Source organism: Schizophyllum commune (assembly GCF_000143185.2).
Source record: "Schizophyllum commune H4-8 unplaced genomic scaffold SCHCOscaffold_1, whole genome shotgun sequence".
Taxonomy (NCBI): domain Eukaryota; kingdom Fungi; phylum Basidiomycota; class Agaricomycetes; order Agaricales; family Schizophyllaceae; genus Schizophyllum; species Schizophyllum commune.
In genome coordinates, this window is record NW_026089538.1 from 3,148,780 (window position 1) to 3,173,267 (window position 24,488).

At 58.6% G+C, this 24,488-nt stretch overlaps 11 protein-coding genes across 11 annotated transcripts; 3 read left to right on the plus strand and 8 right to left on the minus strand.

Annotated features, from left to right (window-relative positions):
* Positions 1–151: 151 nt before the first annotated feature.
* Positions 152–2,815, minus strand: SCHCODRAFT_02695570 (uncharacterized protein; the record flags this gene model as incomplete). The annotated part of the gene is made up of 6 exons (XM_050346884.1): positions 152–680; positions 734–813; positions 863–2,155; positions 2,203–2,343; positions 2,396–2,482; positions 2,531–2,815. 6 exons carry the CDS (start codon positions 2,813–2,815, stop codon positions 152–154), a joined length of 2,415 nt encoding a protein of 804 aa, XP_050203043.1.
* Positions 2,816–2,897: 82 nt separating this feature from the next.
* On the minus strand, positions 2,898–6,579 carry SCHCODRAFT_02607652 (uncharacterized protein). The gene is made up of 14 exons (XM_050344266.1): positions 6,273–6,579; positions 6,198–6,222; positions 5,915–6,151; positions 5,615–5,856; positions 5,467–5,539; positions 5,253–5,414; positions 5,155–5,203; positions 5,059–5,100; positions 4,822–5,007; positions 4,716–4,766; positions 4,288–4,660; positions 3,856–4,220; positions 3,364–3,799; positions 2,898–3,313 (listed from the first exon to the last, which is right to left on the minus strand). The coding sequence occupies exons 1-14, from the start codon at positions 6,367–6,369 to the stop codon at positions 2,973–2,975; spliced, it is 2,679 nt and encodes an 892-aa protein (XP_050203044.1). The 5' UTR covers positions 6,370–6,579; the 3' UTR covers positions 2,898–2,972.
* A 1,783-nt stretch (positions 6,580–8,362) lies between these two features.
* On the minus strand, positions 8,363–9,091 carry SCHCODRAFT_02481979 (uncharacterized protein; the record flags this gene model as incomplete). Its single annotated transcript, XM_003034902.2, has 3 exons — positions 8,363–8,404; positions 8,455–9,009; positions 9,059–9,091. 3 exons carry the CDS (start codon positions 9,089–9,091, stop codon positions 8,363–8,365), a joined length of 630 nt encoding a protein of 209 aa, XP_003034948.1.
* Positions 9,092–9,190: 99 nt separating this feature from the next.
* Positions 9,191–9,819, minus strand: SCHCODRAFT_02710300 (uncharacterized protein; the record flags this gene model as incomplete). The annotated part of the gene is made up of 2 exons (XM_003034901.3): positions 9,191–9,311; positions 9,357–9,819. 2 exons carry the CDS (start codon positions 9,817–9,819, stop codon positions 9,217–9,219), a joined length of 558 nt encoding a protein of 185 aa, XP_003034947.1. The 3' UTR covers positions 9,191–9,216.
* Positions 9,820–10,375: 556 nt separating this feature from the next.
* SCHCODRAFT_02034177 (uncharacterized protein) lies at positions 10,376–10,891 on the plus strand (the record flags this gene model as incomplete). The annotated part of the gene is made up of 1 exon (XM_050341575.1): positions 10,376–10,891. A coding segment is annotated over one exon (259 nt), but the record flags the coding sequence as incomplete, so codon positions are not given.
* Positions 10,892–11,566: 675 nt separating this feature from the next.
* On the plus strand, positions 11,567–11,984 carry SCHCODRAFT_02710304 (uncharacterized protein; the record flags this gene model as incomplete). The annotated part of the gene is made up of 1 exon (XM_050347035.1): positions 11,567–11,984. A coding segment is annotated over one exon (402 nt), but the record flags the coding sequence as incomplete, so codon positions are not given.
* Positions 11,985–12,051: 67 nt separating this feature from the next.
* On the plus strand, positions 12,052–16,037 carry SCHCODRAFT_0232277 (uncharacterized protein; the record flags this gene model as incomplete). Its single annotated transcript, XM_003035722.1, has 21 exons — positions 12,052–12,061; positions 12,118–12,145; positions 12,278–12,337; positions 12,391–12,605; positions 12,738–12,864; positions 12,938–13,206; positions 13,320–13,390; positions 13,447–13,611; positions 13,674–13,707; positions 13,790–13,815; positions 13,919–13,988; positions 14,099–14,184; positions 14,281–14,464; positions 14,672–14,720; positions 14,794–14,893; positions 14,941–15,001; positions 15,082–15,240; positions 15,450–15,548; positions 15,670–15,712; positions 15,816–15,945; positions 15,978–16,037. The coding sequence occupies 21 exons, from the start codon at positions 12,052–12,054 to the stop codon at positions 16,035–16,037; spliced, it is 2,046 nt and encodes a 681-aa protein (XP_003035768.1).
* Positions 16,038–16,255: 218 nt separating this feature from the next.
* Positions 16,256–17,984, minus strand: SCHCODRAFT_02483413 (uncharacterized protein; the record flags this gene model as incomplete). The annotated part of the gene is made up of 8 exons (XM_003034900.1): positions 16,256–16,624; positions 16,676–16,820; positions 16,870–17,031; positions 17,083–17,155; positions 17,231–17,472; positions 17,531–17,767; positions 17,814–17,838; positions 17,888–17,984. The coding sequence occupies 8 exons, from the start codon at positions 17,982–17,984 to the stop codon at positions 16,256–16,258; spliced, it is 1,350 nt and encodes a 449-aa protein (XP_003034946.1).
* A 714-nt stretch (positions 17,985–18,698) lies between these two features.
* Positions 18,699–21,419, minus strand: SCHCODRAFT_02607659 (general substrate transporter). The gene is made up of 10 exons (XM_003034899.2): positions 20,898–21,419; positions 20,810–20,838; positions 20,634–20,756; positions 20,444–20,585; positions 20,264–20,390; positions 20,088–20,213; positions 19,655–20,032; positions 19,353–19,601; positions 19,185–19,300; positions 18,699–19,129 (listed from the first exon to the last, which is right to left on the minus strand). Exons 1-10 carry the CDS (start codon positions 20,966–20,968, stop codon positions 18,859–18,861), a joined length of 1,632 nt encoding a protein of 543 aa, XP_003034945.1. The 5' UTR covers positions 20,969–21,419; the 3' UTR covers positions 18,699–18,858.
* On the minus strand, positions 21,048–21,706 carry SCHCODRAFT_02034257 (uncharacterized protein). The gene has a single exon (XM_050341576.1). It carries the CDS (start codon positions 21,505–21,507, stop codon positions 21,127–21,129), a length of 381 nt encoding a protein of 126 aa, XP_050203047.1. The 5' UTR covers positions 21,508–21,706; the 3' UTR covers positions 21,048–21,126.
* A 370-nt stretch (positions 21,707–22,076) lies between these two features.
* On the minus strand, positions 22,077–24,487 carry SCHCODRAFT_02607662 (MFS general substrate transporter). The gene is made up of 8 exons (XM_050344267.1): positions 23,864–24,487; positions 23,804–23,811; positions 23,551–23,746; positions 23,475–23,500; positions 23,351–23,424; positions 23,138–23,294; positions 22,554–23,085; positions 22,077–22,501 (listed from the first exon to the last, which is right to left on the minus strand). The coding sequence occupies exons 1-8, from the start codon at positions 24,120–24,122 to the stop codon at positions 22,251–22,253; spliced, it is 1,503 nt and encodes a 500-aa protein (XP_050203048.1). The 5' UTR covers positions 24,123–24,487; the 3' UTR covers positions 22,077–22,250.
* Position 24,488: the final 1 nt, after the last annotated feature.

Sequence of the window (24,488 nt, forward strand, 5' to 3'; positions counted from 1 at the left end):
TAGTACGTCGAATAAGACCAGGAAACAAGGCGAGAAGGACATAGACTGCTTAATCATGAATCAAATATCGGATAGACGTGGCGCACGGCGTAACGAGCGGAGATGTATAGGGACCGCGAGGCGAAGCAAGAAGGGAAGGGAATAGCGCAACCTATTGGGCGACGAGGTCCTCGCCTTCGTCGTAGTCGGGGGCAAAGGGGTTGCTGTTCCTCCTCGGGCGCATCGGCGTCATGCCCACGCTCCCAACCCACTGCCAGACGCGCATCTCGTCTCCGCCGCCCTCCTCCGCCAGGTTCGCCCGCACATTCTCGTTCCCCTCTACGAGCTTCTCCACGCGCCTCCAGATCTTATTGCGATAGGAGTTGTTCCACTCCCTCTGCAAGAGCAGATCGCGCATGCGTGCGCTCCCTACGTAAGGCTCCGGCGCGCGCACGGGATCCGAGTAGTGCGTTATCACTTGGTTTTGAAGGGTCTCCAGAACCTCCATAGCAAGGTCGCGCGCGCGCTCTGTGTCGATCTTCTGTGCCCGCAACGAGTACAGCTTGTACCAGGCGAAGAGGGTTGAAGCAACGATCCCGAAGACGTAAAGGCGATAGTAAGCCCAAGTCTCCCGTATGTTGACCTTCGCCCAACATTTCCAGCCTAGCTGTACTTCCTTATGAGCGTAGTATCGCTGACCACTGCGAGGGAGAGCATTAACAACTAACGTATTCTTAGAATCGTGGCAACACACCTGGTATCCCTGCCTTCAAAGATCAACTCCAACTTCGACAGCTGTCGAAGGGCATCATTGAATGCGTACTCGACATCATCCTATCAGTCGTGAACAACGCTGTCATTTACCAGCCAACGAGGCGCGCACCTTGTTCGGTTTGTTACCCGTCATCTTGTCGAATATATTGTAGATCTCGTCGCGAGTGAGACCCCATTGGCGAGCCTCACCGCCATCCTCAACGCTGTAACGCTCGAATTGCCCTGAACAAAGCCGCTTCGAACGCAGCCCACGGAGCAAGGCCGACAACCGTTTCGCGGTACGCAATGTCCCTTCTGTCCACTTGCCGTCGTCGACGCAACGAGGAGGGAACGCGACAGGTCCAAGTCCGGGGAAGCCGTCCAAGAGTCGCCAGATATCTAGCCACCCTCCTTCAAGGTTAACGCGATTGTGAGGCGGGGCGAAGAAGAGAAGTCTGTTCGGCTTCAGTTCGTATTTGAGGTTGCAGTCGAGAGTGGTGCGAGTGCAGTTTGCGTGCGCCGGGCAGGGCGTGCAAGCGTCGGGTACAGGCAGAAGCGCCGCCTGCGCGCATACAGTGCTGTTCCCGAAGAACGGTGTACTGTTCGCGTCTGCTGTGCCATTCATCTGCTCCAGGTGCTTCTGTTGCTCGATATGGCACTGCTCCTCGATCTCCGCACGGTGTTGCCTCAGCTCGAGGAGAAACTCGTTCATCGGCTCGCCGTTGTGCTCGAACGTGCAGAAGCCAATCTTCGCACTCTCTTGCTTGTACGACCAAGTGAAGTAGCCCAAGGCGAGGAGGATGACGGTGAGGAACAGACGGCGGATAGGCGATGGCGGCGCGACTTCTTCAGCTTGCAGCTTCGGAGGTGAGAGCTTGCGGCGCGGTCCCTCGGAGATGCGTTGAGCGACGGCGTTGACTTTGTCATTGTCGTCATCTTCTTCGCCCTTGATCGGTACCTCGACATCCTCGTACTCTTCGCCTTGCTCGTACTCCGACTCGTCGTCACCATCCTCCGGGATAAGAGCCAGCTCTGGTATCTCGCTGACGCCCGTCGGACCTTCTTCCCATTCATTGTCACCATCATCACCGCTGTGCGCAGGAGCTGAAGGGCCCGGCGATGAAGACGCGAAAGTGAAGGGCCCTGAAGGCGCGCGCATAGGAATGGGCGATGGGGGAGACGGCGGGACGCGGACAGGCGAAGGAGAAAGCATCTTCGGAGGGGGACGCGGAGGTGATTCGGGTTGTGCTGACGCGGACAGCCTGGACTTGCGCGAGGTAGAGCTCTTGCGCGCCTTAGGCCGCGGAGGGGATGGGCGAGCAGGGGAAGACGACTCTGCACCCGACTGGAAGATATTGTTGTCTTCCCAGCCACTATCATCGTTCGTCGAGACACGGCGAGTGGAGCGTTTGGTGCCGTCGGCCTGCAGGAGGTTAGCACGCGTCGGCGCGACGCGACAAAGGCACGCACGTTCTTCTTGCGCCTACCAATCTTGCGCGGCGGGGCTTCTTCGACTTCGTCCTCGGGCTCGCTTTCTTCTATGAGGATAGGTTGTGGGGCAGCGCGCTTCGAGGGTGCGGCTGCAGGTTGTGCTGATCGACGGCGCTTCGGCTGAAAAGTGTCGGGTTAGAACGCGTTCGCAAACGCGTCAAAGAGCACGCACTGGATCCGGGAGCGCGACAAGTTGCTCAGACTCTTCCGAGGGCTGGCGGGAAAGACGGCGGGATGATCTACGCGGCTGGGGAGCAGCCTGTATCCGTGTTAGCGACCCATCCCCCCTCGTCCCGTATGCACTCACGCGTCCCCCATTCAACGGCTGGCCCGTCACGCCGTCCGTAATCCCATCATCGCTCGCAAACGAGTTATCTTTCTTCACGCGCTCCCTCTTAAACTTCTTCGCCTTCGCCTTGATCTCGTCATTGAAAAGCTTGACGAGCGTGGGCTTGTTGTAGGGGGTCGGGTACTGGATGTTGTGGTAACCAAAGACGCCGAGCAGCTGGGAGACGGTGAGCGAGGCGGGGTTGAAGTCGGGGTCGAGGTAGTGCCCCTGCGCAATCACTTGCGCTGTCGTCAGCCGCGACATCGTGGTGGCGCAAGTCAACAAGCTGGCGCCTCACACGTCACGCGTCAACAAACAAACGCGGATCGTGGGAATTCCTGACGCGGGACACGTGAGATGCAGCTTGTGGGTCCATGTCTGCGTAGTCATTTCTATTTGTACCGCTACTACAGCGGTTAGATCATACGGCAAACGTCGCCGAGACGCAGCCCAGGAACATCGCGTCTACTGCTCCTGCTGTTCGCTCGATGATGTACGCATCCAAGGCGTCGAACATCCGCAGCGGCAGAGGCGAATCTGCTCCTCCCTTGGCCTCGAACCGTGCTTTTCGTGCCGGCCAGATGCCATCCTCCTGGATGCCGACGTAGTCAATTATTATATCTCCTTCGTCGCGCACGACAAGTTCAACCTCCCATTTGTCGACACCGTGGAACGAGGCCTCCTTGATGTGGTGGCGAGTCCGCCCAGCGGGTGGGTCATTGTCTAGGTCCCATGATAAGACCTCGGCGTCGAATGCGATGACTGAGAAGGCTGTAAGCTCTTGTCATACGAGGGGTCACCACCACACTCACCACTCCAAATAAGCCCAGGATGGTACATCTCCAACGTCAAAGCCCTTGTCCCCGCCTCTTCATCGCGCTCATCCCGAACCGCCCTCGCATAGAACACCGGCGCATCCTCCTTCACCCACGGCGACACATACCCCTCCGCCACGTCCATAGTCACAGCGTACGGCGACAGGAAGGCAGAGACTGGATAAATCGAGTTCCAGTCGCTATTGTACGGCGTCATGTCAACGGCGCCGAACGTCTCTGACAGCAATCCGGGGAGGGGGAGCACATCGCCGACCAGGTCTTTTGCTTGGTTGTCTTCGGCGACGACCGCATCGCTAGCGACGGTTTCGGGCGCGGCGGCGGGGAGCGCGGTCGCGATATCCCTTGCGAGGATCTCAAGGTCGGGTGCGGGGTCGAATCCACCGATGTGCAGCTTGTGCTCCCCGCTGGTGACCTAGGTGTAGTATGAGCACCCTCTCACACACTTCCTGAACCAGCCATTCAACCCACATTCTCCATATGGATCATAAACACCCGCTTCTGATGCGTCGCATCAAACGGCGAGCGCGCCGCAAAGTACGCCACCGACACCACCGTCGCAAGCGCCGCAAATACCCTCGCGCGTCTTAAAAAGCCAGTAGAGCGCTTTGGACCCGCCGACTCCTCGAACCTATAGACGAAGGGTAGGACGAGAGCGGACGCGTAGGCCGTGAGCGTGCCGACAATGACTGCGATGACATTATCCGCAGGGGCGTCATGGCCCATGCGTCCGGTGAGCGGCACGAAGACCTCGAGGGTAGGCATGATGAGGAGCGTGCCGGTGTAGACGGTGAAGGCGGCGCCCCATGCGTAGGTGAGGAGCGAGATGTACTTGCCTAATAGTAGATTAATTGTGATTAGCCACAGCAGGCAAGCAAAAGAGAAGTTAATGATCATACGCACCAAACACCACCGCATTCGCCACATACCCCATCAACAACGGCAACCCTGTCAAAAAGAACAACGCGCCCGAGCCCACGCCCAAAAGCTGGATCCCCAACGCCGCCACGCCCTGCAGCAGCGCGACCGAGCCAAACAGCGTATGCTCGGCATCGGCACCTAAAGTAGGCACAAATTTCTGCGAGACCAAGGCGCCCAAGAAGGCGGCTGGCCCGTATAGGAGGATCGGCGAGTACTCGTTGGCGAACCAGCTGAGGCCGCGGTTCAGAACGAGCCGCATGGTGAAGGCGACGAGGGTCGGTCCGATGAGAGCGCCGAGCATGGCGGAAACGACGGCGAGGCAGCCGCGGGCTTGGAGGGCGAGGAAGGAGCGGGTCTGCGATGCTCTGGATGAGTTGGAGGTAAGTTAAGGGAAGTCGTCAGTTACATGCCTGGCTTCTGACAGCGAGAATCGTGACAAGCAGCAAGGTGGAGTACATGATCTGTAGGATGAGGTCAGTTACGGCGAGACCTCGTTTGACGCAAACATCGACCGACCTTCGCCGTCGTGAACGAGTACATCCAAAAGCGCCCCAGATGCGAGAAATACACCGTCGTCGGGCGCGGCGGGTGCTCCGGGAGGGTCGTGATAGGCGACTCGGAGGACGCAAGGTAGTGCAACAGAGCCAGCGCATTTTCGCCCATGTTCTGTGCCACGCCGGGTTGGATGTAGGCGATGAGATCCTACAATCATAGTGTAAGGCGACGTCGACGAGAATTGAAGATAGAACGCACGTTGCGCATATGGTAGAGGTAGCTGTTGCCGATGACGGCCATCTGAAGCGCGCAAGTCAGCTATCCGAAGTCGTGCCATCTCGATGACAGCCTCACATCCAGACCAGTGACTCCCAGATACTTCTCGAACTGGCCAAAGTCCGTGCTGTTGATTCGTTTCAGTACACGCTGTGGTCACAGCACGTCTGGCTTACTCCGAGAGAATGATGCCCGAGCTGAAGATGTCGTTCGCGAAGACCGTACCGAACGGCCTCGGGACGTGCGAGTAGGCCTCGATCATCTGCTCAGAGGTCGCTTGGAAAAGGATCTCGCGCCCGGTCGTTCCTGCAGCTTCGAGGTTGATGACTGCGCGAACACTGGACGGGCGATGAGAAGCGGTCAATCATGAAAGGGAGAGATGATGCTCACGTGTCGCGCGTCTCATGCTGCGTTGAATACAGATGTGAGCCATCTTGCAAGGACTCTTCTGCGTTGTTGAACACTGAAGGAGGCGGTTAGCGCGCGAACAGAAGCAGCACATAGCGACAGACCGCATTTCTCGCATCCATCCACTCACAGAAGATGATAGCATGCGCAGGCTCCCAGCCAGGGGTATGCAAAAGTACGCGCATGCACTCAAGCATCACGCCAACCGCGAGCGCATCATCCGCCGCACCCGGGCTAGGCAGCGTACTATCCAGATGAGAGTTGACGAGCACGGCATGTTCCTTGCTCGCGGCCGTGCCATTAGACACCCGGACAATGATGTTCGACAGCCCGCGGTACGTCTTGTACACTCGGTGGCCCATAATGTCGAACCTGACCATGAAGACGTACGATGAGTGAAACAGCGACCTCGGCGCCTACATCCCCGTACCTATGGCTGCCATCGCCGGTCTGGTGCCAGACCTCGCATTCGAGGGCGCGGCCCTGCGACTGGACCAGCGCGTCGCACTCTTCCTTGAAGGCGCGCGCCTGGTCGACCATCCAGGCGTCGCCCTGCGCATGCTCTTCCGTGCCGACGCTGCGGTAGCCGATGTCCTCCGAGAGCGTCCTCGCGACGTCGAGGATGCGCGCCTCCGATATTTGTGGGAGTCCGGTGTCGGGGTTCGTTCTACAGACATGAGCCTGAACCACCAAAAGGGTCATCGAGAACGCACAAGTTCGTTACAGGCTCAGGCAGAGCTGGGGAACACGGTTAGCGACGCGCAAAGAAGTACGATCGGTACGCGCACCTCCATGATGTGTCTTGGCCAGGAAGGCCGCGAGTATGACGACGGGTGCTATTGCTGCACACGAGCGCAGCAGCCCCCACGAGGAGGACGTCTTCATGGTGGTGGGAGACGAAGAGACGTTGGCTGGCGCGTCGGGACCCGAAGCAGCGACGCGCGACCGCATGACGTGAAGCCGGGCCGACGAGGGCTGCGTGTCGAGGTCAGTTTGCCTGCGTTCGTCTTGCTTGACTCGCGCGCTCTCCCCCAAGGATGGACGGCGTCAGGTCGATTGCTGTGCACGACGTCCCTAGCCAGCGCCGTGCAGCGCCCACTCTCCGAAGCAGCGTCGCGTCGATCGCCGGCACGACGTCATGGCAGGATCCGCGTCCGCGTTCGAATCCCCGCGTCACTTGTACTCTGCGCGCTCCGTCCAGGCGTCCGTTCGAGCTCTGGTCGCGCCGCTGCCCAGCCAAGGGTCCTCCGGCCTCCTTCCTGCGCGCTCCGCGTGACGTGACAAGAGTTGAACCGCAACGTTTCCTAATTGAGCGAAAGTGAAAAGGTTTGCAAGTATGACCTCCTCACACTCGTATCTCGCGATCCGCGCTAGCTGCGGCCTTCGGATAAGGTGCAGTGGGATCGTATCTCTTGAACTAAGAGGTTCCCACAGTCTCATCTCCCTGCTGCCACTCCTTCCTCTCTTATACCCTCCGAAGCTGGCTGGGAAGCGTGACATCTGGGCTTGAATAATTGTACAGACACGAATTCTTGCCCGTTCCTTCTCATTCAAAGGAAAAGTGGGAGCATGTGGTCAGGCCTACCTCTCTGCGAGAAAGCTAACCTGCTCTCCTCCTCCCTCCCCTCCCCCCAATTTTACTCCTCCAGTCACTCTCCTTTGCCACCAGCGCCCGTCATCACAGACCCTGCTCCAGCCATCACAGACCCCACTCCAGTTATCACAAATCGTCCGACAGTCACATAAATTATTCCGTGATCACACTCGGTGGCGTTCAATCACCGGAAAAGGCCCTTTCGAGGCCGTGCACGGCTCCGTTCCCTCGTACGACCTCCCACTCACCTTCTGCGGGCTGATCCGTGCTTGCTCGAGACTCGTCGGTGGTGGGGGGATATAAGGAAGGCTGCGAGATGGCTTCCCTTGTGCTCTAGAGCAAGCTACAGCTGCGAGAGCCAGCATTGCTACCTACAATTGTAAGAGCAAGCGCAGGGAGCTATGATTGGAGGTCAGCTATGAACTACGAGCTATGAGCTACAGGTAGGTGCGAGAGAAGGAATGAGGTGCGAGGGAACAGGAAAGCACCGAGCGAGTTTGAGGCCCTGACGGATGAGGAGCGCAAGTCGACGGGCGAGACGGACGCTGGAGTCAAGGATGGCGAGATGGTGAGAAGGTCGAGAGGGTTGGGGAGACCATCAGGAAGACGTTCGGGAGGTGATGGTGCTTGGGACTTGCTCGAGACCAATGGTCGGGTGTCGAGGCCTGACAACTTGCTGACAAGTCAAGTTTGACCTACAGTTGGGAGGTGGAGGAGGTGGAATTGCCCCAAGCGGTCCCATCAGGAACATATGGGGTGCCCGTACTACACAAAGTGTGCTAACAGTGTGCTACGGAGCCAAGTCAGATACGTTGCAGATGAGTTCGGGCAAGTATTGGGCAAGCTCGAGCGAGTCAAAGACGAGTTCAAGCAAATAGCAAGCGAGTTTGAGCAGGTCAAAAGCAAAGAAAACAAGAAGCAGTACATAACAGGACAGCAAGGATGGTGCAAAGGCCTCAACAAGGTCAGTCGAGTGACTTGACGAGACAAGAAAGCACCCAACGGAGCTGTGATGCGCTCACAAGCTTGTACAAGTAGTCAAGATGCTATAATGTATGTAAGGCCTCAGACGACAATCCAGAACGCTCGGTGGGCAGCGGTGGGACAGGGTCTTGCTCGGAGGACTTTAGGGATTGGTATGTTGTTGCGAATGTGCCGAGAAGCTCGAGGCAGGTGTCGGAGAGCTTGAGGGGAGCGCTAGAGAGCCCAAGACGACTGGAGATGGGAAGCGCGACCATACAGCGACGTAGGGAGTAGATGATGGAGGTTAAGGTGAAGGGTAACTCATGAAGGCACAGGACAACACTTGGGAGCATGAGCGAGGGTCTGGGCAAAGGATCAGTACTCAGCTCGGGAGTAGAAAGCGGCATGCGCACCACATTACCTCGCTTGCTGAACGCGTTCTGTCGCCTCAGCACCTGAAACGACAGCTGAGGGCCACCATCGAGTCGCGGGAGCTGATTGAGGTCGAGCCCGAGACTGAAGTAGAAGGGCTTTGTTGAGAGCAAGACCACCGTGTCGAGGGCAGTCGGCGGAGCGCGCAATCCGAGGAGAAAATAATTTCGCTGCGCTCGGGCTTGCAGTCGGGCTTGGGGACGCAGTAGGCAGTCGGCAGGGATCACGGGCTGGGGGTCGCGCGCGCCTTGGGAAGGTGAAAACGCAATGCCGAGGTCCGGAGCGCGGTCTGATGAACATGGAAGAAGCCTGGAGTGTTCTGCTGCTTGCATACACGTTGTTGAGAAGGATACGAGCGAGCAGGGTTGAGAGCGGTGGGTGCGAGATGTCGAGGGCGTAGGCATGTCGTAGGTGGAGTCAGGAAGACCTCGAAGGTGAGAGCGATATGTCGACGAGATGGGCAAGATCTCAACAAGGGCAACAGCACGAGAGAGCCGGCGGACAGCGTTACATGGCCTCATCATTAGCGCTGGGTTCTAGAGCATCATCAGCCGTCGGCTCATGCACAAGACACGCACAACGCACCACATTGACCCGCTCGACGGGCAAATTTTCCATTGCTTGAGGGCTGAACGTGTCTGACAGGCAATTTGGGAGACTTGGGAAGCGCAGGGCGCTCGATGATGACGCAAGCAACGTGCGTTGACGAGGTTGGATATGTCGACAGGCGCCGCAGGAGGAGACTAGGAGGTGGCGACGAGAAGATAACCCTGCTCGGCGGATGAGACCTCCAGCCATGTCCCGTCGGGGAATTCCACCGCATCCGCAAAAGTCTGGGCTACTTCTCAGCAGTAGACCAGATATCAAGCATCGCGGCACACACCGTAATACGCCGCTTGGCGGATGAGGATCCATTCCTTCAGCCACGGAGTCAGTTGGATTCGTGGCATGCGGCAATGAAGGTGAGTATAGGCGGCGGCTTTGGAGACTCTTGAGGACAACACTGGCGCTTTGGAGACAGTGGCGGGTTTTGCCAACATTGCGACGGTCTGAATCAGAGTAAGCGCGAAGGTTCCGGTGCGGAAGACGTAGAACGCACCGTCAATCTCCGCTGTCCGGACGAAATCTATATACTCATCACCCATGCTGGTTTGCGCGCAGTGGACGCTGGAGGTCGTCAATAAGGTCGGGCTTTGAGCCTCGTGGGGTGCGGCGATGAGGGGAGATGAGTGAGCAAGAGCGTCGCTGATATCGCGTGCAGCGCTGGCTACGTCGATGAACTGACATGAGAGGAAAGAGACGGCGGCACCCGGCGCCGCCTCCGATGAAAATTCCGGGCGAGGCATGCTCTCCACGGTCCGAGAGCACGAGAATCGCGGGCGAGAGCCTTCGATGGATCACTATCCGGCGTTCAGGGTTGTGGAAAGGTGAGAAATCATACCAAAGTCGGAAGGTTTTGACGAGAAGACCCCGGAGTCGACAAATCAACAATTCGCCCCGCACGGGGGACTTGTCTAGAGCGCCCCGCGCAAGTGCCTGAGTCGAGGCGAGCTTGTTCTTGCTAGTACACGTGTCCTGGGTAGCGCGCGAATCATGAGCAGGGCGTCGCTCGTAGACTCATCCCCCGCGTCCCCGGCGGAGTCGGCTTGCAATATCATGAGTGAACTGAATGTAATTTTGCGGGAGGCGTGCTAGTTTGAGTGCGTAGTGGTTCCCCGACGTCGCCATGATCACTAGCGATACAGTGAGGCGGTCGATGCGGCGGCGCGCAGACACGGGGAACGACGGTGACATTCAGAAACAAGACGCGCGAGTGCGGTAAGCGCCGGGCGCTTACCGGCTTCCGCCCCGCGCCGCCGGTCGTCGGCAACTGCCGACCGCACTTCCCCCGCCGCGTCGCTTGCGTTCTGCGTCCATCGCCATCGCCCCCCGCAGTTCCAACAACGGGGTCCTCGTCCTAGGGAGGACCTCTATACATCCGCCGCGACTTGAAAGAGCAGCACAAGAGGATCCCACGGAAACTCCTCACAGCGCATTCAGCACCTCACGACGCGATCTCAGGCTACGGTACCTATCCCCCATTACCCCCAGCACCCACGATGGGTTCAGACGTACAGTGGAGGCTCGGGTATGCCAAAGGGAAGAGACCAAGACGCGTTAATCCTTGGGGAACGCGTTCTTTCTTATCGTACTTGAAGACCGAAGCAGGATGTATGCATGCACGACCCGGTTACCCTTGGTACGTCGTCACTCGGGTGGGGACATCTGACATTTTGAGATGAACGGGGGATACGCGGGCGAGTCTGTATCTGTACTCACGCGCTGAGCTGACCACTGCGCGAGGTCAGTAGGACGTCGGAAAGGACGCTTTCAATATGTGGCGTCGTTTTCAGTGCGTTCGTATAGCTGCCGTTTGAGCTCGCGCTGACCGGATAAACACAGACACATACTCTACGAGTAGTATACATGCAGTTCAGAAAGTTTGGCTAGCCTCGGCGCAGTCTCCCACTCACAATGCACTACCCGCTCCTCCTTTACCCGCATGTTCCACGCCATCAACAAGACGGGTACAGGGGGCCCTGTTACATTGCCGTCATCTTAGATACACTACCCAACACGCTTGGATTATTGCGCCGCTCCCCGGGCTCGGCCCTTGCAGCCATTTCGGCATATACCTGTATGCTGCTACCCTTTTCCCCTTCGAATCTCTCCGCTTCACGGTACGTGAAGCCTCTCCAACGCGACGCTCTAGACACTCAACTATCGGATCATCGATTTAGATGTTTGATGCGCGCCGGCGGCGGCCTTGGCGCGTCCGCGCCTACTTCGCCATCCTCACATTGGCGAGAACGATGGACCATCCCCATTTTTCCCTCGCCGACGACCGCCAAACATCTGAGCAAGGTGACAGACACGTGTAGCGTTGCGATGGGAGCTTTGAGCAAGTTCGCGGGTGTGAGAGATGTGCGCCGCCTTTCGTGCAGCTCAAAGCCTGCTAAATGGAGATACTGCGTGATGGGGGCAAGTTCGACTTGCTCCTCCTCAATCTTGCGTTCCCCCGCGCCACGTCAGCACTGACACGTGTCACAAACACGCCTGCGTACTACTCGAGGCTTTACATCTGCTTTCACGCAGGCGTCGTGGTCACAGAGACGATGCACATTGTGCCATGAGTTGCGCGCCACCCCGCGGGACGAACGGAAAAGTGCCCGTACTTCTCCGACCGACGCCACGTGTGCGGCATCCCTTGGCCGGACGAGTAAGTCTCGACGCATTTTGCGCGCGCTCTGGCTGACATTCTCGCAGGGATACGGCGGAAGATTGAATGAGCGCTCTGCGCGCACTTCCCCCAATCTTCCGACTTGCCGCTGGGCGGGTCTCGGTCGCGGACCGCCGAGGTCTGATCCGGAAATATGCGACGCCGGTCTGGAAGTTTGGGCGGCGACTGGGCGCGGCGTTGGGCCGTTCGCGATGTATAAAGAGTGGGCTGTCTAACCCTTTGAATCAGCATTCCACCGCTTTCATCTTCTCTCCTACATTCCCTCGCGTCGTTCTCTGCTTCACTGATCGTGCTCAACATGTCGAATGGTGTGCGCTGCATCGTTTTCGCTGTATTCAGCTGTTCTAACACTCCCTCTATCCAGGTTTGAATCTCCCCTTCGACATTGACTCGTAAGTTTTGGCATCCTCATTCTGTACTCGAAATCCTACTAATCGCGCTACTACCAGGGATTGTTCCTGAGGTGCTTGGCTTGCTCTTGCATTTCTGTAAGCGCTCTGCTCATTTACTGATCACTTCCACAGGTTTCCTCCGCGCACCATCAATCGACACCAAACGCACTCTCTGTTCTCACTGTCTCACGAGTACGTCCTCCACCTCTCTACTCTTTCATTGTCCATACTGACTCGTCTTTCAGCGATAGGATCCCTCGGCGCCCTCTGGGCCTTGCACATCGGGTAATGACGGTCCTTTTTTTTCAACGCCACCTCACCCTGACTTACCTCGCTCTAGGCCATCACGTCGACTTCATGACTCGCGACCACCACTCTCATCTCACCACTGTCTACGTCGGCGCCGAGCTACAGTCGCGCAGCTTCACGCGCGCTCAGCTGGTATTCGACAGGCGAGCGAGTCAGTCCGCGACCGCACCCGACACTTCTCGCGGCTCCCGCCCCCGTGCATAACGAGCGACGCACTCTAGCGTTGTGATATACGGTGAGTACAACCTTTTATCTCATGCTTGATTTTCTTGACGGTCTTGAGGGAGATCGGTCGACCCAGCTCGGGTGAGAGCGGGGCGTGATACAACTTCGACGACGTTGACATCGCTCGACCGTGCTCGTCGCGCCCCTTGGAGACGACGAGGAATGTCATTGCATCACGTTCTGAGGTGCGTTTGCTCCCTCTATCATCGCCTGTCGCGCCCAACTCACGGAAATCACGCAGTCCGATGTCTTCCATAGCCCCGGCGCTCCCTCCTTCGTTCCCCCACACGACTACAAAGCACGAGCGCAGCGCTCGCGCCGCCAGCTCCCGCCTTTCTCCGACGTGCACATCGACGCATGGGCATGCCCCGACGCTTCCCTCCTTCCGCCGCTCTGTCCAGGCTCCCTGCCAATCCATCTCGACAGCATGCGGCGATGCGGGGGGACCTCTGCCGTCGCTTTATGTAGGAGAAGGGCATTCTATCCGGTCGTGATGCCGCTCGCGAGCTGCGTGGGTGCTGATTTAGGTGAGTGAGGACATGTGGCGACGCTTGAAAGGGGTTCCTATCGCACCCCAAACCTTGAATAGCCTTGTCAACCCACTTTCAGATGCATTTTCTCTGACTCCCCGAGCCGCCAGAGGCCACGCGGGCGCTCTCTTGTGTGGGAGAAGCGGCAGGGGTGGTGTACCGTCGGTCGAGGTGTACCCCGGTGAGTAACGCGCCACCCCCTTACGCATCGAAATCGCCCTGACCCCCCTTCCGAAGTCGATTATTGCCACGCTCCCGGTCGCCAGACGCATGCGCGAGCTTCCTCAGGCGGCGTATGTGATGGGGGAGGGGTATTCTGGGTTGGAGAGGGGGTGTCGCTGCGCATACGTGAGGCAAATTCATCACCCATCACCCCCTGACTCGCGGGAGGGGGATTTATTGGTGAGTCTCGCCCCTGCCCTGGTTTTTATCGGAGCGCACTAAACTCACTCCATCACCGCTAGGGAAAACCGCCGGAGGCATGCGCGCTCTCCCTAGGTGAGATTCTCGTGGAGGGTGGGGGACCCTCCCAGCCCCTTTTCGCCATCGAAGGGGGTTATTCTGACGCTGTACGGTGCAGCCTTTAGCGAGTTTGAGCCGCTGGAGGTGAGCGCGCGCTCCCGCGTTGAAATAAGCGACGGGGTGGGGGCCCCACCCCCCCTTACTCTTTTCTCCTAAGGTGTGCTGGAGGGTGCTTTGGCGCTTTCAGAGGCCATTTCTCGGCGAGATCGAGCCGCCGGAGGCGCGCGCGGGCTTCCTCGGCGAAGGATGTGACGAGGGTGGGTTACCCTCCACCCCTCCTCCTATGACACAAGTGTACTGACCCCCTTTCGCCCGACTCTGCTGCACCCCCCAACTTTCGGAGGCGCGCGTGTGCGATCCCCCCTAGATCAGGATTACGACCAGGTCAGTGCATCCACTGCTGGCCGTCCTTTGAACCGACTTTCCGGCGGGGACGAGCCGCCGGAGGCGTGCGTGAGCTTTGTCGGTGATGATTACGACAAGGGGGAGGGGGCCTTTCCCCTCCTCCCCAATTTGAACAGAGCTGGGGATGTCTCCAACCCTGAATAGGGCGACTTTCCGACAGCTTTTGACGAGGGGGTGCCGCCGGAGGCGCGCGCGTGTCCCTCGGCGAAGGGGGCGAAGGGGATAGGGATCCCCCCTCCCCACGCTGCGAGATGCGGGGGCGCTTCGACGCGTTTTAAACCCCTTTTCGGTGGGAGAGAGCCGGCGGAGAGATGCGCGAGTGCTGCAGGTGAGAATTCCGACGAGGGGAGGGGGCCTTCCCCTTCAATACGACTCAACGAAGGCTGGGCGGGGGCCTGCAACCCCTCGTGTAGTGAAATTCCGATGAGGGCGAGCCGCCGGAGGCGTGCGCGGGGTCGTCAGGGAAGGACGCGACGAGGTGAGCTTACCTTCCCTCACCCCTCCACGCGACAAGCGTGCTGACCCCCTTTCGCAGGCTTTTTTGCAAACCCCCCAACCGCCGGAGGCATGCGCGGGTTACCTAGGTGAGCGCTGCGAGGAGGGGGGAGCGCCCTCCTTCTCACTTCACCCTTCAAAAACAAGCTGACCCCCTTTGAGACAATTTCATTGGCGAGGGAGAATCGCCGGTGGCGCGCGTGGGGGGACCTCGGTGAAGGAAGCGAGGAGGGTGGGTATCCTCCCTCCCCCTCATGAAAAGGTACGCCCCCCTTTCACCTGTGCTCGACGTGCTGACCTTCTTAGTAGATTGACTTCTTTCGTGCCTTCGCCATCGAGGGCATGAAGGGTGGGAGAAGGGAGCGAAGAGGTGGGGGACCCTCCCTCTCCCCCATGCGAAGGTATGACCCCTTCTCCTTCTTCTCGACGACGTGCTGATCTTCTTACCAGACTTTATTCTTTGTGCCCCCGCTCTCGCAGTCTTTTGCGAGACGTGGTCGACGCCTTTGAGCTTCCCTTACCTTGGGTACGGGAGGGGGGAGGAGGTGGAGTACTCGGAGGAGCGCTTTCGAGCAGACCTTGGTGGGTCTGCCTATGTTTCCTCTCAAGGTGCGCGAGCAAACGAAGTAACTGACCCCTTTCCAACAGATTCTCTTTGCCTCTGACTGCAAGAGCTCGCCCTCCTTCGCCTCGGTGTAGGGGTCGATGGGGGGAAGGACTTTGCGGCTCTACTCAAGGCGTTTAGCGCGACGGTGCGCGTAAGAGGGTAATCCTTGCGCATCGCCGCACTCCACGCCACTCGAGACCACCAAGCCCAGGTTGGTATCGCACCGCATCCCTCCTTTGCGGCACAGCGTCCTCCTTCCGTCGCGGTACAGGTCCCTCCCTCCTTCGCGCGGCAAGGGCTATCTCGCGAGGTGAGTAAGACACTGACTTTCTCGCTTTTTCCAACACGAGCGCGCCGCGATTGGGCAGCTTTTCGAGGTGGGTGCTTCTTTGTGCGTGAGTATCGTATACTGAGCTCCCACTCGCGTCTAGGATCGCCGTTGATCCTTGCCGTTGCACGTCGAGGCGAGTTTCGGTGAGTTGGAGGAGTTGGGGCTCCCTCCCCGGGTTTCGTACGTGTCCACCCCACCCTCGTTGCATGTGAAGTCGTAGGTATCGAGATGTATACATGTAGGTAGCTGGAATAACGACGCTCTTGACCCCATCGTGCCCCCGCGCTTCGACCTAAAAGGAGAAGGGGTGGATGCGAGACTGCGAGTTTGTGGCAAAGGCCTTGCCATCGCCTTCTCCCCCGCGCGCGTACGCATGGTGAGCGAGCCGGGTCTTTCTGAGCACGCCAGAACGTAGATTCGACGCGCTTGCACCTCTTCATCCTGCTCGCGAAGCTCATCGATGTCTAAGAGTACTCGTGAGGGGATTCTTCGAGCGCTATGCCCCCACCCATGTCCCCCCTTCCCCTCGATTCGTGGCCTCCTTCTCCTCTGTTCGTGGACCCCTTTCGCTCCCTCACTCCAAACACGCCGTCGTGGTAAGTTCAAATATATTCTATTCAAGCTATCTACTACACGGCGGTGTACACGACCTGTCCTACCCATTCCCGCCGCTCCTGCGCATGCTCTCATCCTCTCGCGCCCTCCCCCGCGTCGCGCCCGCCTCCCCCGCGTCGCGTCCGCCTCCCCCGCGTCGCGGCGCCCACCTCCCCCGCATCGTCTCGCTTCCCCCCACATCTCTCGCCTCCTCCCCCGCATCTCTCGCCCCCTCCCGCGCGTCCTGCGCCTCTCACGGCAAGCCCGTCAAAAAGAACAACGCACCCGAGCCCATACATCCAAAAGCGTCCCAAATGCGAGAAATACACCGTCGTTGGACGCGGCGGGTGTTCTGGGAGGGTCGTGATAGGCGAGTCGGGTGAGGCAAGGTAGTGCAACAGGGCCAACGCATTCTCGCCCATGTTCTGTGCCACGCCGGGTTGGATGTAGGCGATGAGATCCTGGAAAATTCGTTAGGGAGTGTTCGCATGAAAGAGAAGGATGCGACGTACGTTACGCATGTGGTAGAGGTAGCTGTTGCCGATGACAGCCATCTGGAGCGCGCGGGTCAGCCATCTGGAATCGCGCCATTTCGATGACAAGCTCACGTCCAGACCGGTGACACCCAGGTACTTCTCGAACTGGCCAAAGTCCGTGCTGTAGATTCGTTTCAGCACGCGCTGTGGTCGCAGCACGTCTAGCTTACTCAGAGAGAATGATGCCCGAGCTGAAGATGTCGTTCGCGAAAACCGTACCGAACGGCCTTGGGACGTGCGAGTAGGCCTCAATCATCTGCTCAGAGGTAGCCTGAAAGAGAATTTCGCGCCCGGTCGTTCCTGCAGCCTCGAGGTTGATGACTGCGCGGACGCTAATAAACTTGTAAGAGGCGGTACGTTATGAAGTACAGAGAACAACTCACGTATCGCGGGTTTCATGCTGCGTCGAGTACAAATGCGAGCCATCTTGCAAGGATTCTTCTGCGTTGTTGAACACTGAAGGAAGTGGTTAGCGCGCGAACAGAAGCAACACATAGCGACAGACCGCATTCTTCGTATCCGTTCACTCACAGAAAATGATAGCGTGTGCAGGTTCCCATCCCGGCGTATGCAGAAGCACACGCATGCACTCAAGCATTACACCAACCGCGAGCGCATCATCCGCCGCACCCGGGCTAGGCAGCGTACTATCCAGATGAGAGTTGACCAGCACGGCATGTTCCTTGCTCGCCGCCGTGCCGTTGGACACACGGACGATGACATTCGACAGCCCGCGGTACGTCTTGTACACGCGATGGCCCATGATATCGAACCTGACCATAAACACGTACGATGAGCGAAATAGCAACCTCAGCGCCTAAACTCACGTACCTGTGGCTCCCGTCGCCGGTCTGGTGCCAGACCTCGCATTCGAGGGCGCGGCCCTGCGACTGGGCCAGCGCGTCGCACTCTTCCTTGAATGCGCGCGCCTGGTCAACCATCCAGGCGTCGCCCTGCGCATGCTCCTCCGTGCCGACGCTGCGGTAGCCGATGTCCTCCGAGAGCGTCTTTGCGACGTCGAGGATGCGCGCTTCGGATATTTGTGGGAGTCCGGTGTCGGGGTTCGTTCTACAGACATGAGATAGAGCCACTACAAGGACAATTGAGGACGCACAAATTCGTAACAGGCTCAGGCAGAGCTGGGGTACGCGGTTAGCGACGCGCGGGAAGTACGATCGGTGGACGTACCTCCATGATGCGTCTTCGCCAGTAAGGCCGCGAGTATCACCACAGGTGCTATTGCTGCACACGAGCGCAGCAGCCCCCACGAGGAGGAGGTCTTCATGGTGGTGAGAGACGAAGAGACGTTGGCTGGCGCGTCGGGACCCGAAGCGGCGAGCGACGCGCGACCGCGATCGGCGCATGACGTGAGTCCGGGCCGACGAGGGCTGCGTGTCGAGGTCAGTGGCAGCCTCTCTGCCTCCGTTCGTCTGGCTTGACTCGCGCGCTCTCCCCCAAGGATGGAGGTCGATTGCTGTGCACGACGTCCCTGGCCAGCGCCGTGCAGCGCCCACTCTCCGAAGCAGCGTCGCCTCGATCGCCGGCACGACGTCATGGCAGGATCCGCGTCCGCGTTCGATTCCCGGCGTCACTTGTACTCTGCGCGCTCCGTCCAGGCGTCCGTTCGAGCTCTGGTCGCGCCGCTGCCCAGCCAAGGGTCCTCCGGCCTCCTTCCTGCGCACTCCGCGTGACGTGACAAGAGTCGAACCGCAACGTTTCCTGATTGAGCGAAATGGAAAAGGTTTGCAAGTATGACCTCCTCACACTCGTATCTCGCGATCCGCGCTAGCTGCGGCCTTCGGATAAGGTGCAGTGGGATTGTATCTCTTGAACTAAGAGGTTCCCACAGTCTCATCTCCCTGCTGCCACTCCTTCCTCTCTTATTCCCTCCGAACTCATCCAACAAGCGTGTTTGTGGTCCGTTGTTCCGAATCCGGCCTCGTCCTTGTTTCCCGACTGAGCGGGCCTTGCTGAGTGCCTTCCGGGCGCATTTCGTATCTTCGACGCCAGCATCCATTGCCCACCTAAAGATGGCGATAGATCATTGCCCCGCAGGCTGGCTAAAGTACAGAAATACACGAATCGTCAATACACATAGGAATTTTCGTGAAGTACATCTCCTTCATCGGCCGCGGGTAGCTTTCCCCTCGCTAGCCATGTCATGCCTTCGTCTCCTTCACATCCACATCGTCCTCCATCCGATCTGCCGCGCCCTCGCCCGCCGTCTCGACAGCCTCCGCCATCGTCGCCTTCCCGCTCGCCACCTGCGCCTTCAGCTTCGCAAAGTGCTTCTCCTCGTTCCACGTCCACATGCTCTTCGACGCGAACAGCATGTCCATCTCCTCCAGCGTCCGGTTCGCGGTCTCGGGGTAGAGCGCGTAGACGACGGGGATGCAGAGGAAGTTGACGGCGCCGAAGATGTGGAGGGCGCTAGGGGGAGGGGGTTAGCTCCCGAGAGGGGATCGTTCAAGATGTGACAACTCACTTCTCGCCGATGGAGGACAGCATGACAGGCGTCAACATCATGAGCCAGCCGTTACCGATGGACCAGCCCATGACACCGAAGGCGTTACCCTTGGCGCGCACCTCGAGCGGGAAGATCTGCGAGAAGCGTGAGCGCCTTACAAATAGATGAAAGGGAGTAGAAGCTCACCTCGGTCGGGTACACCCAAGGAATCGTCAGCCACGTCGCGCCAAACACGGCGGTGTACATGAACACGAAGAAGGTCGTCGCCGCGCCGTACTCGGTGGCCTTGTCCGGGTTGTCCTTGAGGAGGCGCGCGAGAGCACCAGCAAGAATCAAGGCGATACCCTGGCCGACGCAGCCCCAGTACAGGCCCATCCGGCGACCGAAGCGGTCGATCGTCACCACAGCGAGCAACGTCGAAAACATGTAGGTGATCTACAACGACCCGTCAGCATACCACCTCACCTCACCACACTTCCACAACTCACATTGTTAACCCCCGAAATCCACTGCGTCTTCCGCGCATCATACCCCGCCTGCGCAAAGATCGTCGGCGCGTACACCGTGATCGCCGCAATCCCCGACCACTCCTGCAGAATCTGCAACCACACCGCCAAATTAATCCGGCGCGAGATATGCAGGTCGCCGTCGCCGATGGAGAAGAACATGTTCCAGTACGAGTTCATCTTGCTGTGCTTCTGCTCGAGCTGGACGACGTCGACGATGGCGGCGAGCTCCTGCTCGGCGCTGTGCAGCTCGGGGTCGGTCTCTTCGGAGCGGAGGTGCTCGAGGATAAGGCGCGCCTCGTCGACGCGGCCGACCTTGACGAGCCAGCGGGGGGACTCGGGCATCCACCAGAGGCAGATCTGGGGTCGGGTGGGTTAGTGAGAGGGGCAAAAAAAGCGTGAGCGAAGTACTTGCCATGAACATGACAAGCGGCACGATCTGGAATGCAATGGGGAACCTCCAGCGGACTTGGGTGTCACCGTCGCCGACAAAGCCTAGGGCGAACTCGAGCCAGTATGCCACCACGACACCAAAGATGTTCTGAAGAGCGTGATGAGCCAGTCTCGCATCCATACGAGACGGAGGGTTACCAGAGTGAATTCCATCGCGATGAAGGCTCCTCGTGACTTGTGATTCGCCACCTCCGCAGACCAGACAGGAACAATTGCATTCAGGTAGCCCGTGCCAATGCCGTTGATAACGCGAGCGCACAGCATCCTAAGAACCGCGTTAGCTTCAATGCTACGAGAAGTCGGAAAGGTATCGCTCACCATGCCAGATTCTGTGCGGAGCATTGCAAGGCGGCACCAAGAACGACCCAGGCGCAACCGTGAAGCATAGTCTTGATACGTCCGATACGGTCACCCAGGACACCGGCGATGATGCAGCCAATCAGCGTGCCCAAGTAGTAGACTAGCGGAACGTTAGTAACGACGGCGAGGAGGGAGGGGATGGACGCACTCGATACAATGCCTCCCTGTCTCGAAGAGTTCGTGACGGTGGCAACCCAGCCTTCAGACTTTCCCTCGTACGTCTTGTACCCGAGGCCCATAGTCTCGACATAGTGTGGGGAGGTGTTCACGCCTAGCGAAGGAAAGTTAGCAACGATGCCGAACATAGCATAAGCGCCTGCGCACCTCCCATCATCCCTTGGTCATATCCGAAGCTAGTGCAAAACCAGTCGGCTATTGTTCTCTCCCGATCACAAGAACAAGGTCTACGTACAAGAAGATCGCCAACCCGGCAACGAGGTTGATAATCCACACGAGCTTCTTGCCCTTCAAAGTCGTCCTCATCGTGCGGCCGTCCGATCGTGGAGGTAAATGTGGGGGGTGGGGTACAAACCGGGGAAGCGCTCGAAGTCGCTGAAGAAGCACCCGGGAAGGGGAAGGGGAAGGGGGACGGGGGTGAAGGACGGAGACTTCGCACCGGGACTCAGGATGCTCGCGCGGTTTTATAGCCAGGCGGCATTTTGAGCCGGCATATGCAGTAGCGGGATTGTGAGGGGGAGAATGCGGAGAGCGATCATATCTGATGGATGTACCCCGCGGGCGCGCGGGTTCCCTGAGGGGCAGAACAACGCGGGGTCGAAGACGTCACCCCGGGGCGCCCATTGTCGCGCTCTCCTGCGATAAGACCGGTGCTTCTGCTCTACGGCACTCGCAGGCGTCCTCACAGCAAAGGTTATCGATGACTGTATCGCTGTGGCGTCTTCCATCGAAGCGGTAGGGTCGTCGGGGCCACTCGGGGGACGTGAATGGGGAGAGCAGGCCGTGGGGGAGAGCGGGGTGCGCGTGACCAGCGGATTTGAGCGCGGACCGGTCGTCCGGCGCATACTTCCGCCCCGCCTCTTTGTTGCCACAGCGCCTGACACCTCTCTGCCGCCGGGATCGTCGGCATCTAGAACGCTTCAAAATAGACGCGTACGCCTCCTAGGGGACGCTGAGAATTAGCGAGGCAGGTAGAGAAGGGGGAGACAGTAGGAGACATTGCTCACCTCTTCAGCTGGCTTGCTCAACTCCACCGTCTGTTCACCATCCTGAAGAGCTCTAGCTGTTCCGTGCATTCATCGCACTTTACGGCGATAGCCTGAACAGATTCTCGTCTGCTGACTTCGGCACAAAAGACCTTGACAACGACTGACACCTCGGTAACCACCAGCCTCTCCCCGAGCCTCTGCAGCAGAGGTGGATCATGGCGCAAAGATGATTCCTACCTTTCAGGGGTATCTCCGATGGTGGCTGAAGGTCCTACAAATTCAGCAGTACACGGTCAAACACGCGTCAAGATTAAACAGACGGGGGACAAACTGGTGCAAATTCATGTATTGTTTGTAAGGACTCACCGCAGGACGGCCTTCCGCGAGGACCTGAAGTCATCAAATACAGTTTGAGTTGTTCCTCGGACGGCAGGAGCTTGGTAGGAAGAGTCGTAAAGATCGTGGCAATTTGAACATACAACAACAATTTCGACGTCGTATGGACAGTTCCGTTCTGCCGAGCAGTACAGAGTTTTGTGGCACCGTCGAAGATGCGTCTAATCGAGGGGGTGACATAGGTAGTCGTGGTGAAGGCACGTCTAGTCGTGATGTAGCCTTCGGGGCAGCAGAACAAACGCAGAGGCGGCACCACCAAGGGCAACAAAGCCAAGAATGATGTAGACAAGGTTGCCTCCCGCCAGCTGGCGCTCAAGCGATAGAGAGAAGAGCGACGTCGCGGCCCAAGGCGCGAACGTCCTGATGAGCGTCGCGGTGGTCTGCGCTAGGCCGTTGACGGCACCGAGGGCGTCGTTCGTCGGCGAGCTCTCGACGATGAACATGTGTATCGTACCTGCGACGCAGATTGAACGATATTGTAAAGCCCAGACGCAAAAACGACGTACCGTAGCTCACGTATATCAGTGACATAACCATCAAATGTACGACCAGCAATGCCTGCACCGACCCGCCGAAGCCCCCCGCCGCCCTCGCCAGCGCATTCTCCAACGGGAAGAGCACAAAAATCAACGGAATCGCCCCCTGCGTTATGACCTGCATCTTGAACGCGCCCAACCGATCCGTCAAGCGAGGGCTCGCAAAGAACTGGAAGAACACATTGTAGGCGCCCCACGCGGCGAGGACGACGCCGATCTGGTGCGAGGAGAGACCGAGGCCGCCGTCGGGGATGCGGGTGTAGAGGATGATGGGGAGGAGGGAAGCGAGGGCCATTTCGAAGAAGCAGAGGAAGGCGTAGACGATCAGCACGCGGCGGACGGCGGGCGTGCGGAGGAGGGTGCTGAGAGGGGGGACCTTTGCACGTTCCGGGGACGATGAGGTGGAAGGTTCGTCGGTGAAGGTGCCATAGCCGTCCGCGGAAGCCTCTCGTTCACGAGATGCTTGCTCCTCGAGTGAACAACGGATCTTCGCGGGGTGTGTCTAAGCAGGAAGTGTCAGCATCAATATAGCAGGCATTGCGAAGTGTGCATACCTCCTTCAAATCGAACAGAGCGAAGATGAAGACGAACAGCGACAGCGTTCCCGCAATCGCGCACGGAAGGAAGTACGGGAACTCTTCGAACAGTTTGATCCCGCCGAAGACGTTAGGATACTCGCTCGCGGGGTTGTTGAGCGCGCCAATAAGTGGTCTGGAGTGCAGCGAGTTGTCAGTCGGAGTTGCCATAAGACACACGAAGGGGCGTACGCCAAGGTGTCGGCGACAGACCACATCAAGGGCATCATCGCGAAAGCTCTCGCGCGGTTGGAGCTGTCGGTGAGCTACAAGCACTTCAGTACTTCCTCAGTCATGGAGGGCATCAAATATTCACCTCAGCCATGACGCTCTTCGAAACTCCTGCGACGAGTCAACATCCATCCAGTACCACAATGACCATGACCACGAACCTATATTGCCATTGAACGTGCCCTGGAGGAAGCGGAAGATGCAGAGCTGCCAGAACGTCTTCGACAGACCGAACCCATACATCGATAGCGCGAGCCCGAGCGGTCCGAACAACAGGACCGGTCGCCTCCCATAGTAATCCGACAGCCTCCCCCATTGCAGACAAGTCATGAACTCGGAGAAGAAAAACATGGATTCCTGTCACCAAGACTCGAACTCAGCACGACCCCGATCGCTAATTTTCACCACACGTACCACGATGCCTGTATTGAAGCTTCAGCAAGTACCAAGAACGAGGGAGACTAGCACACGCACCTGCATAGTACCCGATCGACTTCTCGTTCCCGTGCGTGATGCCTGTCTCGAAGACAAGCTGAGCGATGAAGGGGTAGATGACCATCCCCGTCAGCGGCTCGCTCGCCTGGATGAGGTACACGATCACCAGCTGCCGGATAGGCAGTGGCGTGCGCTTTTGCTCCTGCGTAGTCTCGACGTCGTCGTGCTCATGCCGGTGTTCGTCGTGCTCATGGTGGTGCTCGTCGTGCAGCAGCGGGCGCTCCTCGGCGGCGGACATCGTGGGGGTGCGGGACAAGACGGGACGTGCGCGTCAGCGCGCGCATGAGTCAGGCTGCTCGCAGGTCGGTGTGCTGGGTGGCCTCGAACTTGCGTCCGCCCAGATAACATGTAATTGCGGCAGATTGGTACTGGGCGTCTTGCTTCTGAGCTCCGGACTGCATTGAGTTGGGGAGGAGGTCGGGCGCCGGCGAGAAATGTGGGAGCAGGAGTCAGAGTCATTGCGCTCAGAGAACATTGGATGGGTTCAGATGACGCGAGTCATGATCGACAACCATAGTTGCGTTCACAAATATAGTGCGTGTGTGCGTCTTAGGGTGCATGCGTCTGAAAGAGGGCTATAGGTAGCAAAGGTGGGTGGGGGACA

What these genes read in the sequence shown, in the direction of transcription:
- SCHCODRAFT_02607659 (XM_003034899.2), bottom strand. Translation starts at nt 20,968, where the DNA reads ATGAGGACGACTTTGAAGGGCAAGAAGCTCGTGTGGATTATCAACCTC. An exon ending in TGACCAAGGGATGATGGGAG is followed by an intron (nt 20,757 to 20,809) that starts GTGCGCAGGCGC and finishes TTCCTTCGCTAG; the next exon opens with GCGTGAACACCTCCCCACAC. An exon ending in CTTGGGTGTACCCGACCGAG is followed by an intron (nt 19,301 to 19,352) that starts GTGAGCTTCTAC and finishes CGCTTCTCGCAG; the next exon opens with ATCTTCCCGCTCGAGGTGCG.
- SCHCODRAFT_02607662 (XM_050344267.1), bottom strand. Translation starts at nt 24,122, where the DNA reads ATGTCCGCCGCCGAGGAGCGCCCGCTGCTGCACGACGAGCACCACCAT. An exon ending in CACGTTCAATGGCAATATAG is followed by an intron (nt 23,501 to 23,550) that starts GTTCGTGGTCAT and finishes GACTCGTCGCAG; the next exon opens with GAGTTTCGAAGAGCGTCATG. An exon ending in CTCTGTTCGATTTGAAGGAG is followed by an intron (nt 23,086 to 23,137) that starts GTATGCACACTT and finishes CTTCCTGCTTAG; the next exon opens with ACACACCCCGCGAAGATCCG.
- SCHCODRAFT_02607652 (XM_050344266.1), bottom strand. Translation starts at nt 6,369, where the DNA reads ATGAAGACGTCCTCCTCGTGGGGGCTGCTGCGCTCGTGTGCAGCAATA. An exon ending in TGGGAGTCACTGGTCTGGAT is followed by an intron (nt 5,101 to 5,154) that starts GTGAGGCTGTCA and finishes TGCGCGCTTCAG; the next exon opens with ATGGCCGTCATCGGCAACAG. An exon ending in TTCTCGCTGTCAGAAGCCAG is followed by an intron (nt 4,661 to 4,715) that starts GCATGTAACTGA and finishes AGAGCATCGCAG; the next exon opens with ACCCGCTCCTTCCTCGCCCT.
- SCHCODRAFT_02034257 (XM_050341576.1), bottom strand. Translation starts at nt 21,507, where the DNA reads ATGCGCCGGACGACCGGTCCGCGCTCAAATCCGCTGGTCACGCGCACC.